The sequence below is a fragment of the Dipodomys ordii genome, unplaced genomic scaffold (assembly GCF_000151885.1).
Source record: "Dipodomys ordii isolate 6190 unplaced genomic scaffold, Dord_2.0 Scaffold167, whole genome shotgun sequence".
Taxonomy (NCBI): Eukaryota; Metazoa; Chordata; class Mammalia; order Rodentia; family Heteromyidae; genus Dipodomys; species Dipodomys ordii.
In genome coordinates this window covers 1077812-1090963 of record NW_012267383.1, presented here as the reverse complement: position 1 = coordinate 1090963, position 13152 = coordinate 1077812, and the positions used below count along the sequence as shown (strand labels likewise).

General features: G+C 43.1%; 1 protein-coding gene across 1 annotated transcript in view; it reads right to left on the bottom strand.

Annotated features, from left to right (window-relative positions):
- Positions 1–13152, bottom strand: part of Dennd5b (DENN/MADD domain containing 5B) — a 164433-nt gene that overhangs the window by 29580 nt on the left and 121701 nt on the right. Inside the window, exons 9-13 of the mRNA XM_013033412.1 lie at positions 11963–12056; positions 7249–7380; positions 6126–6278; positions 4826–4892; positions 2212–2293 (exon numbers count right to left, since the gene is read on the bottom strand). Coding sequence (XP_012888866.1) covers positions 2212–2293; positions 4826–4892; positions 6126–6278; positions 7249–7380; positions 11963–12056 — 528 coding nt within the window. The remainder of the gene's footprint in view (positions 1–2211; positions 2294–4825; positions 4893–6125; positions 6279–7248; positions 7381–11962; positions 12057–13152) is intronic.

The following is a 13152-nucleotide window of genomic DNA, read 5'->3' as shown; positions in this document are numbered from 1 at the left end:
TTTTCTTTTTGCTTTTGTGGTGCTGAGGAATCGAACCCAGGGCCTCATGCATGCAAGGCAAGCACTCTACCACTGAGCCACCTTCCCAGCCCTGTCCCTGAGCTCTTTTGCTCAAGGCTAGTACTCTACTACTTTGAGCCACAGTGCGACTTCTGGTTTTCTGAAGGTTAATTGGAGATAACAGTCTTTCTACCTGGGCTGGCTCTGAACCACAATTCTTATATCTCAGCTTCCTGAGTAGCTAGGATTACAAGCGTGAGCCACTGTTGCCTGGCTTCACCAAACTTTCACTGTGGCTAAGATTTAAAAAAAAAAAAGGTATGAAATGGGTGCTGTTCCTGTGTCTACTTGAGACCTGGGGAAACTGAGGCATAGGGATGGTCACACAGGTAGCCAGAGGTAAAGCCAAGATGTGTCACCACTGTGCTTGAGTACTAGTTGTTAAGAGCTGCAAATATTTAACAAGGCAAATAAATATCAACAATATTTATAAGGCAAACCATTAAATGTTACTGTTGTTACAAATGATATGACACTCATTTTAGACTTATACATCTTAAGAGCTGAGTACTGTGCCTAAAATGTTTTTTTTTTTTTTTAAAAAAAAAGCCTTGGGCTGGGAAGGTGGCTCAGTGGTAGAGCGTTTGCCTTGCATGCATGAGGCCCTGGGTTCGATTCCTCAGCACCACATAATCAGAAAAAAAAAAGCTGGAAGTGGCGCTGTGGCTCAAGTGGTAGAGCCCTAGCCTTGAGCTGAAGAGCTGAAAGACAGTGCCCAGGCCCAGAGTTCAGGCCCCATGATTGGACCCCCCCAAAAAAAAGCCTTCTTCATCTGAAAAAAATCTATTTGGGGTTCATTTTTTGTGCCAGTTCTGGGACTTGAACTCAGGACCTGGGTACTCTTCCTGAGCTTTTATGTATTTTTTGCCAGTCCTGGGGTTTGAACTCAGGGCCTGGGCACTGTCCCTGAACTTCTTTTTGCTCAAGGCTAGCACTCTACAGTGCCACTTCTGGCCTTTTCTGTTTATGTGGTACTGAGGAATTGAATCCAGGGCTTCATGCATGTGAGGCAAGCACTAAGCCACTAAGCAAACACTAAGCCACATTCCCAGCCTGCTTTTTAATTTTTATTATCTATTTATTTCTCAAGGTTAGCCCTCTATAGCTCCACTTTTGGATTTTTGATGGTTAAGAGTCTCACAGACTTTTCCTTCCTGGCTGACTTGAAACTGTAATCCTCAGATCTTGGTCTCTTGAGTAGTTAGGATTATAGGTGTGAGCTACAGGTGCCTGGCTGTTTTGGATATCTTAATGCCTCTGAAGATTTTTTTTTCTTTTTGTCAGTCGAGGGGCTTGAACTCTGGGGTTGGCCGCTGTCCCTGCATTCTTCAGCTCAAGGTGAGTACTCTACCACTTTGAGCCACAGGGCCACTTCCAGTTTTCTAGTTTCCACTTTATTGGAGATAGAGTCTTACGGACTTTCCTGCCCGGGTTGGCTTTGAACCGTGATCCTCAGATCTCAGCCTCCTGAGTAGCTAGGATTACAGGCGTGGGTCACTGGTGCCCAGCACCTCTGAAGATTTCTAAGGCCAGTTAGTGGGAAATAAAAATGTTCAGATTTGTATTTGTTTCAAACAAAATCTGCTGACAGTAAGTTTAGAGTCAAGTAACCTGTTATTTGAACACCTTTTTTTTTTGCCTGTATCTGTAGATAGTTGATATTTAAGGGAGTTAAAAAAAACAAACAAAAGTTATATAATAGATAAGAAATAGTTTAGAAAACTCAGTTGGATTTAATGTTAGAAAAAATATAATAGCATAGACATCAGTGATCAATCAGTGATAGAAATGATAAATCAAGCCGGGCTTTGGTGGCTCACGCCTGTAATCCTAGCTACTCAGGAGGCTAAGATCTGAAGGTCCCAGTTTAAAGCCATCCAGGGCATAAAGTGTATCGCCCATAAACCACAAGAAAACTGGAAGTGGCGCTGTGGCTCAAGTGGTAGAATGCTTGCCTTGAGCTGAAGAGCTGAGGGACAGCCCTTCAAGCCCCATGACCGATTAAAAATAAAAGATAAATCAATGATTAAAAAATGCTTTTTTATTAATATGTAAGGAAAAATACATGTAGCCATATATATTTGAGCTAGTTAGGTGATAAACTATAAAATACTTTCAAGTTATCATCATTTTAACATATGCAAAAAATACCTCATGTCTTGGATGAGAGAGACCCTGAGTGTAGGTAACATAACTCCTGAGTCAGACTTTCTTCTTTCTGGTCCAAGGGCAACTATGGAAAAGCATCAACAAAATATTAATTAGAAAAAATAACAGAAAGAACTTTAATCTGTAGCTATATTTAGACAGTTACAATAATTTTTATAGAAGTTCACCTAGCAAATAAGGCAAAGTGTGCAAATTCTGGTCCTAATGACTAGTCATTTTCTACAGCTATGCATTCTAATAGCATAATTACAGAAAACAATCTCCAAATTAAGGTACTAGGTATGTCAATCTTTATCTCTGGACTCATGAAGTAGAAATATATAGATTAAAATCTGGAAAAAGTGCTAAAAATAAAATAACATGTTAGATTAGGCACTGGTGACTCACACCTGTAATCCTAGCTATTTAGGAGGTTGAGACCTGAGGATCATGGTTTGAAGCCACCCAGCAGGAAAGTCTATGAGACTCTATCTCCAACTGATCACCAAAAACATGGAAGTGAAGCTGTGGCTCAAGTTGTTAAGTGCCAGTCTTGAGTGAATAAAGTTAAGGGATAGCTCTCAGAGCTTGGGTTCAAGCTCTAGTAGCTCACATGCATGTACACATACATACATACATACATATATACACAAATACACACAAAGAAAAAGAAAAGAAAGCTCTGAACAACTGGTGTGATTCAGTGGTAGAGCATCTTTTTGATCACTGGTTTGATTAAAAACAAACAAACAAACAAACAAAAAGGCAAGCTAGGTGGCAGTAGCTCATGTCTGTAATCCTAGCTACTTAGAAAGATGAGATATGAGGCTCGAGGTTCTAAGCCAGACTGAGCAGAAAAGTCCCCAGGAGACTCTTAACTCCAACTAACCACTCAAAAACCAGAAATTGCTGTGGCTTAAGGGGAAGAACATTATCCTTGAGCAAAAAAGCAGTTCAGGGACAGTGCACAGGCCCTGAATTCAAGCCCCACAACTCATAAAAACAACAAAAAACAAATAGGCTGGGCACTGGTGGCTTATGCTTGTAATGTTAGTTACTCATGAGGGTGAGACCTGAGGATCTCAGTTCAAAGCCAGCTTGGGCAGGAAAGTCTACAATTAATCACTAGAAAACCAGAATTGAAGCTGTGGTTCAAAGTGGTAGAGCATTAGCTTTGAGCTTAAAAAGTTCTGGTACAGGGCAGGGAAGGTGACTCAGTGGTAGAATGCTTGCCTTGCATGCATGAGGCCCTGGGTTCGATTCCTCAGCACCACATAAGCAGAAAAAGTCAGAAGTGGCACTGTGGCTCAAGTGGTAGAGCGCTAGCCTTGAGCTGAAGAGCTGAGGGACAGTGCCCAGGCCCAGAGTTCAGGCCCCATGACTGGACCCCCCCAAAAAAAATCAATAAATAATTCATCATCAGGACCATTCACACTAAACTGGTCATTTATAAGTTTGGTGACCTAGCTTATCCATTCCTAGTTTTGTGATTTGTGTGTTTGTGTGTGGTGTACGTGGGTGTGGGTGTGTGTTAGTATGAGGGTTTTAAACTCAGGGCTTTGAATTCTTACTCATTTTTTTGTTCCTTTAATGATGATGCTCTACCACTTGAGGCATATCTTCAGTCCAGCACTTTGTTGGATAATTAGAGATGTAGTCTTTTAAAAAATATTATAAAGGTGATATAGAGAGGGTTACAGTTAGTCAGGTAATAAGTACATTTCTTCTTGAACAGTGTCATGTCTTTCCTTGTTCTCTCCCAGTTTTTCACTCCTGTGGAGATATCGTCTTGTAGCTTTTTTTTTTTGGGGTCAGGTTGTGGGGCCTGAACTCTGGGCCTGGGCACTGTCCCTCAGCTCTTCAGCTCAAGGCTAGCGCTCTACCACTTGAGCCACAGTGCCACTTCTGGCTTTTTTCTTTTTGCTTATGTGGTGCTGAGGAATCGAACCCAGGGCCTTGAGCATGCAAGGCAAGCGCTCTACCACTGAGCCACCTTCCCAGCCCCTGTAGCTTTTTTTAAAATAAAGTTTTTATTGTGAAAAGACCGTACAGAGGGGTTGCAATTACATGAGCAAGGTAATGAGTACATTTCTTATCAAGCATTGTTGCCTCCTCCTTTGTTTTTTCCCTACCATCCCTGCCCTCCCATCTCTATGACTATATTCCCCCCACCCCGTCTTGTGGCTTTTTTCTCCCTGGATTTGAACTGTGATCCTCTAGCTCTCACCTTCCTGTGTAGTGAGGCTATAGGTGTGATTCCTGGTACCCAGCATGACTTTTTTTTTTTTTTTGGGTCTGGTCGTGGGGCCTGATCTCTGGGCCTGGGCGCTGTCCCTTAGCTCTTCAGCTCAAGGCTAGCACTCTGCCACTTGAGCCACAGCGCCACTTCTGGCTTTTTTCTTTTTGCTTATGTGGTGCTGAGGAATTGAACCCAGGGCCTCATGCTTGCAAGGCAAGCGCTCTACCACTGAGCCACCTTCCCAGCCAGCCTAGCATGATTTTTCCAGTCATTTTTGGTGGAGCTAAGGATTGAAGCGGGGTCCTGTGCATTGTAGGCACACAACTACTAAGCAACACACAGAGGCCTAGTGACATTTTGAGCATCTAACTCCTTCACCTTGTTGAGGAGCTTGGCAAGAATCCGGCAAAGGGAAGAGAATCAGCTCAGCAGAAGACCAGAAGGACTGGCATGGAGATGATTGAGGTCAGCTTGACTGTCACTTTGTTGGATATAATTAGGTTACATTAGTATTCATGGAATTAAGGGGCTCTAGTAGCACAAAATACATGTTTATATGTAGAATATTTGGGTGGAAAGAGGGAAGAAAACTGGCATAACCAGATAAAAAGAAAGGGGAGCCCTATCAGAAAAGGAGACTAAAGACCAGAGCAAAGAAACTATCTAAACTTTTCCACCCTTAAACACTGTATCACAAAATAGTAAAGAACTATTCGTTTTGGCTAGATAAAAGTAGACATTGTGTGGGTCCCACAGAGCAATGAGTATGCAGTGAGTGTGGAATTTTCTTTTGCTATCATTTTATCATTTGTTCCCAAATCATTGCCTTATTGTTGATTATGTTTCCCTTTTCTGGCATTAAAAAACTGGTGACACAAGCTGGGCACTGGTAGCTCACACCTGTAATCCTAGCTACTCAGGAAGCTGAGATCTGAGGATCACAGTTCAAAGCCAGCCCAGACAGGAACATCTGTGAGACTCTTATCTCCAATAAACCATCAGAAAACCAGAAGTGATGCTGTAGCTCAAGTGGAAGAGCCCTAGCCTTGAGCTGAAGAACTAAAGGATAGCGCCCAGGACCAGAGTTCAAGCCCCACTTACGGACAAAACAAAACTGGTGATACACTGCCAGTCATTTGTAACAAAAGACAAAGCAACATAGGCTTTTTTTTGTTTTTTCCTTATTGGCTTTTTTCCCCCTCAAGGTCAAAGCTCTACTTTTGACTTTTTTCTGGTTAATTGGAGATTTTCTTACAGACTTTCCTTCCAGGATTGGCTTTGAACTGTGATCCTCAGATCTCAGCCTTCCAAGTAAATTTAAGTGCCTGTCTGAAGATAGCGCCCCCCCCAACCCCCCGCTTTTGTTTTGGTAGGTGGTGGGGCTTAAAATCTGGGCCTGGGCACTGTCCCTCAGCTCTTCAGCTCAAGGCAAGCGCTCTACCAATTGAGCCCCAGCGTCACTTCTGATATCCTGGTGGTTAATTGGAGATAAGACTCTTATGGATGTTCCTGTGTGGGCTAGCTTTGAACCATGATCATCAGATCTCAGCCTCCTGAGTAGCTAGGATTACAGAGGTGAGCCATAAGCGCCCAACTAAAGATGGCCTTTTAATGACATCTCCTTCTGTATGTCACATTTCTTACAGATCTCCTAATGGACTATGACATGAACAGTTACCTGCTTGACCTGCAAGCCATGACTCCATATCCTCTCCAGCAAGTCACAGAGGCTGGCGATCAGGGTGTTCTCCTCCAGACCAGTGATGTTTGCTTCCCCATGGCCCAGCTCCACTGCCTCATGTCCCATCTTCTCTACCAACATGCGCTTTGTCTGAAATATCACATGTGGTCAGTCATAATCCATCCCATAAGCGAGTCAATTACTGGCCTAAGAGACCTGGCGTCCCTTCGTTGTCTAATTACAGATTTGTATTGTGTGTGTGCGTGTGTGTTTGTGTGTGGTGTGTGGTGTTCCTGGGGCTTATTTTCTGGGCATAGCCACTTGTCCCTTTTGTGTTCAGGGATAGTACTCTACCAAGGGAGTCACAGCTTCACACTTTCGACTCCTTTACTGCTTGAGCTAAGAGTTTCATGGACTTTCCTGCCAGGACTGGCTTTGAACCACGATCCTTAGGTTTCAGCCTCCTGAGTTGCTAGGTTTACAGTCGTGAGCCACTAGCACCCAGCCTAATTACAGATATTTTAATCACCTTAGGAAAATGTTTTGATTTCTAACTGCAATAATATCACCTGAGTATTACTATTATGTCAGAGAAATGGAGAGACACTAAAGAGAGACTGAGATATTTGCATAACATACCCATGTAGGAAAAGAGCTTTTATACAATAATTTTCTTTTGTGTGGGTCAAAAGGCTTGAGCTCAGGGTCTGGGTGCTATCTCGAGCTCTTTTTGCTCAAGGCTAGCACTCTAACACGTGAGTCACAGCCCTACTTCCAGCTTTATTTGGTGCTTAATTGGAAAAATAAAAAGCCTTGCTGACTTTTTTCCAAGGCTGGCTTTGAGCCAAGATCATTTTATCTCATTCTCCTGAGTAGCTAGGATTACAGTAGTGAGCCACCAGAACCTGGCAATGTCTTTTGATGGCAGAGAACACAAAGATGAGAAAAACTATGTGGGGCTCCCAGATTACTGGTATGGTGGGATTTCATGTAAGAATACATGCAAGATTCCTTTTAGGGAAGCTATGTCCCCAGTGGAGATTGACTCATCTCCTCTTAGCGATACCTCCCATCCCCAGCACAAGTGTAAATTCACACTGTCCAGCATCGTAATACATACCTTCATTCTGCATTCTTTTAATAAGCCTTCCACAAATTTCCAGTTAGTCTGTGCAATTACTGCAGGAGAGAGGTCTGACAATTTGGGTTGCCTCAGGTTTTTTCCTAAGCTTCGTGCCTCTTGCATATATTTCTAAAAATTAAGAGTATTTAAAAAATATATAAGTATCATTTTCTGTTCTACTTAACCTTATACCAACAAATAGAGGAATAAGCGAGATACAGACAGGCTGTATTAGCATGTGGCACTTTGGAGAAAGTGTTGTGCTGTGCTCTCCTAAATCTGTTAAAGTTTAAAATCATTCAGAACCATGTGGAGCTCACTTAGTACTTGTGTGTGTGTGTGTGTGTGTGTGTGTGTGCACTCCAGTATTGGGGCTTGATCTCAGGGCTCAGTACTATCCCTTAGCTTTTTTGCTCAAGGCTGGCTTGCAGATTTTTGGTTTTTATATAGTCAACTGAAGATAGAGTCTCAAGCCAGGTGCCAATGGCTCATGCCTGTAATCCTAGTTACTCAGGAGGCTGAGATCTGAGGGTTGCAGTTCAAAGCCAGCCCAGGCAGGAAAGTCCATGAGCCTTTTTTTTCTTTGGTCAGTCATGGGGCTTGAACTCTGGGCTTGGGTACTGTCCTTGCGCTCTTCAGCTCAAGGTGAGTGCTCTACCGCTTGAGCCACAGCACCACTTTCAGTTTTCTAGTGGTTTATTGGAGATAAGAGACTCATGGACTTTCCTGCCCAGGCTGGCTTTGAACCACGATCCTCAGATCTCAGCCTCCTGAGTAGCTAGGATTATAGGCGTGAACCACCTGCGCCTGGCTAGTCCATGAGACTTTTACCTCCAATTAACCACAAAAAAACCAGAAGTAGTGCTGTGGCTCAAAGAGGTAGAGCATTAGCTTTGAGCTAAAGAGCTCAGGGACAGCACTCAGGTCCAGACCAAACTCCACAATGACCAAGAGAGAAAGAGAGGGAGAAAAAGAGAGGGGGGGAGGGAGAAGGAGAGAGAGACAGAGAGGGAGAGGGAGAGGGAGGAGGAGAGGGAGAGAGGAAAAGAGAGAGCACACACGCATGCACAAGAGTACCTCAAGGACTTTCCTGCCTGGACTGGCTCCGAAACACACAGTTCAAGTGTGAGCTACCAGCACTGGGCTTAGTTTAGTTTTTATTTTCTATTTATTTTTTCTTTGGCCGTGGGGCTTGAACTCAGGGCCTGGGTGCTGTCTCTGAGCTCTTTTGCTCAAAGCTAGCACTCTAATCACTTTGAGCCACAGAGCCACTTCTGAGTTTTGAGTGGTTAATTTGAGATAAAGAATTCCACTGGACTATCTTTTCCCTGGCTTTAAACCTCAATCCTAGATCTCAGCCTCCTGAGTAGCTAGGATTACAGGTATAAGACATCTAGTTCAGTGACTTAGATTACCTGATGGATGAAAAGGCAGGTATCTGGTTTTAAGTGCAAATTCTGGAGAAGCCTAGTGGGTCTCAGATAATTTCTTTCCTCCACTCCTCTCTCTACACAAGAACTTCACATATCTGTCTAGCTTGGCCAGTCCTAATTAACATCCCAACAGTAAATCTAAAAGTTCTAGAACTGAGTAGACATTAGGCATAACAACGAATGTTTTTATATTTGAGCTTTGTGAGTGTGTGTGTGTGAAGGTACTGGAGGGCTTGAATTGAAGGCCTTGCATACTTTCTTAGCTTTTTTGCCAAAAGCTAATACTCTACCACTTGAGCCCCGACTACTTTTGGCTTTCTGGTGAATAACTGGAGATCACAGTCTCCCAAATTTTCTTGCCTTGGCTGGCTTAGAACCCAGGCTTCTGGATTCATAAGTCTTAGCTCCCTGGGATGGCTTCTGAATGTCCAGATCTCAGCCTGCTGAGTAGCTTGTATTACAGGCTTCAGCCACCAGTGCCTAGCTTAAGTGCTACTTAATATAGGCTCCTCCTTAGTTTTCTAATAAACACTCCTATCCCTTAAATTGGTGCTGAACTTGTGAAAAGATCTTTCATAAAATTAAGCTTTAAGGGCTGGGAAGGTGGCTCAGTGGTAGAGCGCTTGCCTTGCATGCCTGAGGCCCTGGGTTCGATTCCACAGTACCACATAAGCAAAAAGAAAAAAGCTGGAAGTGGCATTGTGGCTCAAGTGGTAGAGCGCTAGCCTTGAGCTAAAGAGCTGAGGGACAGCGCCCAGGCTCAGAGTTCAGGCCCCATGACCGGACCCCCCCACCCCCCCAAAAAATTTAAACTTTAATGACATAAACAGGGAAAAAATGTGAGAAAGGCTCCTAAATTATTTGTGCTATCAGGAAAACAGTGGTGAATGCAAGCTGGCATGTAGGGTCAGTAGAAAAAACTGGCTGGACATCAGGATTTCTGGGCTCCAAGCCCAACTCTGCTTTTGTATGTCCATTTAGCCTTTGGTCAACTGTCTTGGACCTTAGCTAATTATGTCAGATTGGATAAGATGAACTCTAGGGTTCCTTCTTAGCATTCAATACTCTATGTTGATTACTGCATTTCCTGAAACATACAATGTATACTAGGAAAGTAAATTGATATGGAGACAAATTTCTAAGAGAGAAAAGCCAAAATTCAAATACTTTTGTTCTTCAAAATGAAAAAAATATAAGTAAGAGGGAATTTGTATATTGAATATAATTTTCCCTCTCTGAAATAAAAACAATTTATTTTTTTATTTTTATTTTATTTTATTTTTTTGTCAGTCATGGGGCTTGAACTCTGGACCTGGGCCCTGTCCCTGGGCTCTTCAGCTCAAGGATAGCACTCTACCACTTGAGCCACAGCAATACTTCTGGTTTTCCAGTGGTTAATTGGAGATAAGAGTCTCACAGACTTTCCTGCCTGGGCTGGATCTGAACTGTGACCCTGAGATCTCAGCCTCCTGAGTAGCTAGGATTACAGGCCTGAGCCACAGGCACTGGCACAATTTGCTTTTATTGAAAAAAAAAAAAAAGGATCCCGAGAGGAGGTAGAGCTGTAGCTGAAGTGGTAGAGCACAAAAGCTCAGAGACAGTGCCCAGGCCCTGAGTTCAAGCCACAACTGGTACACACACATTCTGTGAGACTCTTATCTCCAATTAACATCTAAAAAGCTAGAAGTGGAACTGCGGCTTGAGTGGTGGTAGAGTGCTAGCCTTGAGGAAAAAAAAAAAAGCTCAAAGATGGTGTCCAGCCATGAGTTCAAGTCCCAGGACTAACACCAAAAAAAATCCCAGAGGTAGAGACATGGATCAGGTGGTAAAGTGCCAGCCTTTGGGCTAAAGGATCAGACCCTGAGTCAAGTTCCAGTAATGGAAGAAAAAAAAAATTCCCACTGCATAGGGACAGTTTCACTGTCAACAGGATGGAATTATTTACGTTAACACTCACAGAACAAAATAGCATCACATACAAGGGAACACAGAAGGCAAAGCAGGGAGATGGAGTGCTCATGTGACAGTGATGAGAGGCACTCTACAGCTACATGAACTCCCGTGTGTGTGTGTGTGTGTGTGTGTGTGTGTGCGCGTGCGCGCGCGCACACATCATCAAGCAATACCAAGGGCAACATGTGGACACATCTGATGAAACACTTACAAGGCAGAGGACATACCAGGCAGCACTCAGAGAAGGACTTTTTAGGAAGCCGTGCAGGAGGAGGTGGGCCCTGCTCCCACTCCCAGAATCCCATGAAGTTCTGACAGACCGAAAGGTCCCCGGAAGGCTAAGAGCATGAAGTGCCAATGGCAGAAAAGCAAAAAATAAAAAGGAGAGGGGGAGATAGATAGGCAAAACAAGCATGCACATGAGAAAACCACAGCAAAGGGGCAAAAGAAAAGAAATACAGTTGCCAAAGGAAGGCACTGAGACAGGATGCTTCAGTTCTTAAGCAAATGTTCAAAATCACGTATGGATGGATGAAGACACTAAGAAAAAGCCAAAGATGTTTACAATGATGTTTTCTGCTTTATTTCTACACATTTGAGCTTAGAAAACAATTAACAGGCTTTCTTACTGCATTTTCTTTGATCATATGAAACAAAAACTTACTTAAAATTACTCAGTTGTATAATTACAGTTTTATTTTCAAAGAGTACAAATAAAGCATATGGATTTTAATTTGAAAATAGCTCAAAAATTCCCTTAAATGGTGTCAGCAAGCCGCCAGGACAAAGCTTAGGTAAATGCTCCTTTACTTACTAGGTGTAAATTAAATTATACTGAAACCAAGGACTACTGTTCCCAAATTTACCATTCACTTTTTTTTTTTGGGCTGGTTCTGTGACTGGAACTCAGGGCTTGGGCACTGTCCCTGAGCTCTTTTGCTCAAAGCTAGTGCTCTACCACTTAAGCTACAACTCCAATTCCAGTTTTGTTTTGTTTTTTGTTTTTGCAGGTTAGTGAAGATAAGAGTCTCAAGAACTTTCTTGCTTGTGCTGACTTTGAACTGTGATCCTCAGCCCTCAGCTTCCTGAGAAGCTAGGATTATATGCATGAACCACCTGTACCTGGCTCCCAAATTTACTCTTTACTTGCTGAAGGACCGAAATTACAAAAATGGAAAAAAGTTGTCTTTCACAAATCAGTACCCAAAGGATATTTTCAAATACAATTGGACAATTTTTTTTTGAGAACATGAAAGGACCCACACAAAGAACCTTGCTGGCTAGGTGGGCCTTGTCCTAGCTTTGCATCCAGACAACCCACATACCTCCCTCAAATCGTTGTCCAGTCCAATGTTCTCTGAGTGTTGGCGAAGGCGTTCTTTCCTGCGCTGTGTGGTGGCACTGCGGCTGACCCAGCGACTAAAAAAACAAAACAACAAAAAACCCCACATCCAGGGTAGCTTGAGTCTAGACAACCGACCAAAGAATGGTCTCTATCTTTCACACAGCAAGATAAACTGTTCCCGACAAAAGAAGGACATCCCCTGCTTTGCAATCAATTATTTTACAAACATATAACAGCTTTATTAAGACATAATCAAAATACCATTCAATCCTCATATCCAAAGCACTTGGTCCAATGTGTTTTAGCATATTCACAGATAATGTGCAACCACCACCACAATGAATTTTTTTTTTTTTTTGGCCAGTCCTGGGGTTTGAACTCAGGGCCTAGACACTTCTCTGAGCTTCTTTTGCTAGCACTCTACCACTTGACCCAAGGCACCACTTCGGGCTTTTTTGTTTATATGATACTGAGAAATCAAACCCAGGGCTTCATGCATGCCAGCAAGCACTCTACCACTAAGCTACATTCCCAGCCCCCAACAATAAATTCTTTAAAAAAAAAAAACTAAAAACAAAGGTAAAGGACTGAGCGCCAGTGGCTCACACCTGTAATCCTAGCTACTCAGGAGGCTGAGATCTGAGGATCATGATTCAAAGTCAGCCGTGAGAGTCTTATCTCCAATAAACCACCAGAAAACCAGAAGTGATGCTGTGGCTCAAGTGGTAGAATGCTCGCCTTGAGCTGAAGAGCTGAGGGACAGCATCCAGGCCCAGAGTTCAAGCCCCATGAGCAAAAAAAAAAAAAAAAAAAGAGTAAGTCCTCTACTATAAGGTCTAAGGATTAGCCCATTGGCCACTGTGATTCTTTTGCTCTAATCTTGTATGATTGTGTTTCTGTAAAATGGTAGCTCATATTTATCAGGGTTTTTGTTCGTGTGTGTGTGTATGTGTACTGGGTCTTAAACACAGGACCTGGGTACTGTCCCTGAGCTTTTGTACTCAAGGCTAGCGTAGCTCTCTACTACTTGAGCGGTGTGTGTGTGTCGGGCCTGGGCCTTATGGTCATTACTGTGTGTGTGTGTACTGGGTCTTAAACACAGGACCTGGGGGCCTTATGGTCGTGTGTGTGTGTGTGTGTGTGTGTGTGTGTGTGTGTGTGTGTGTGTGT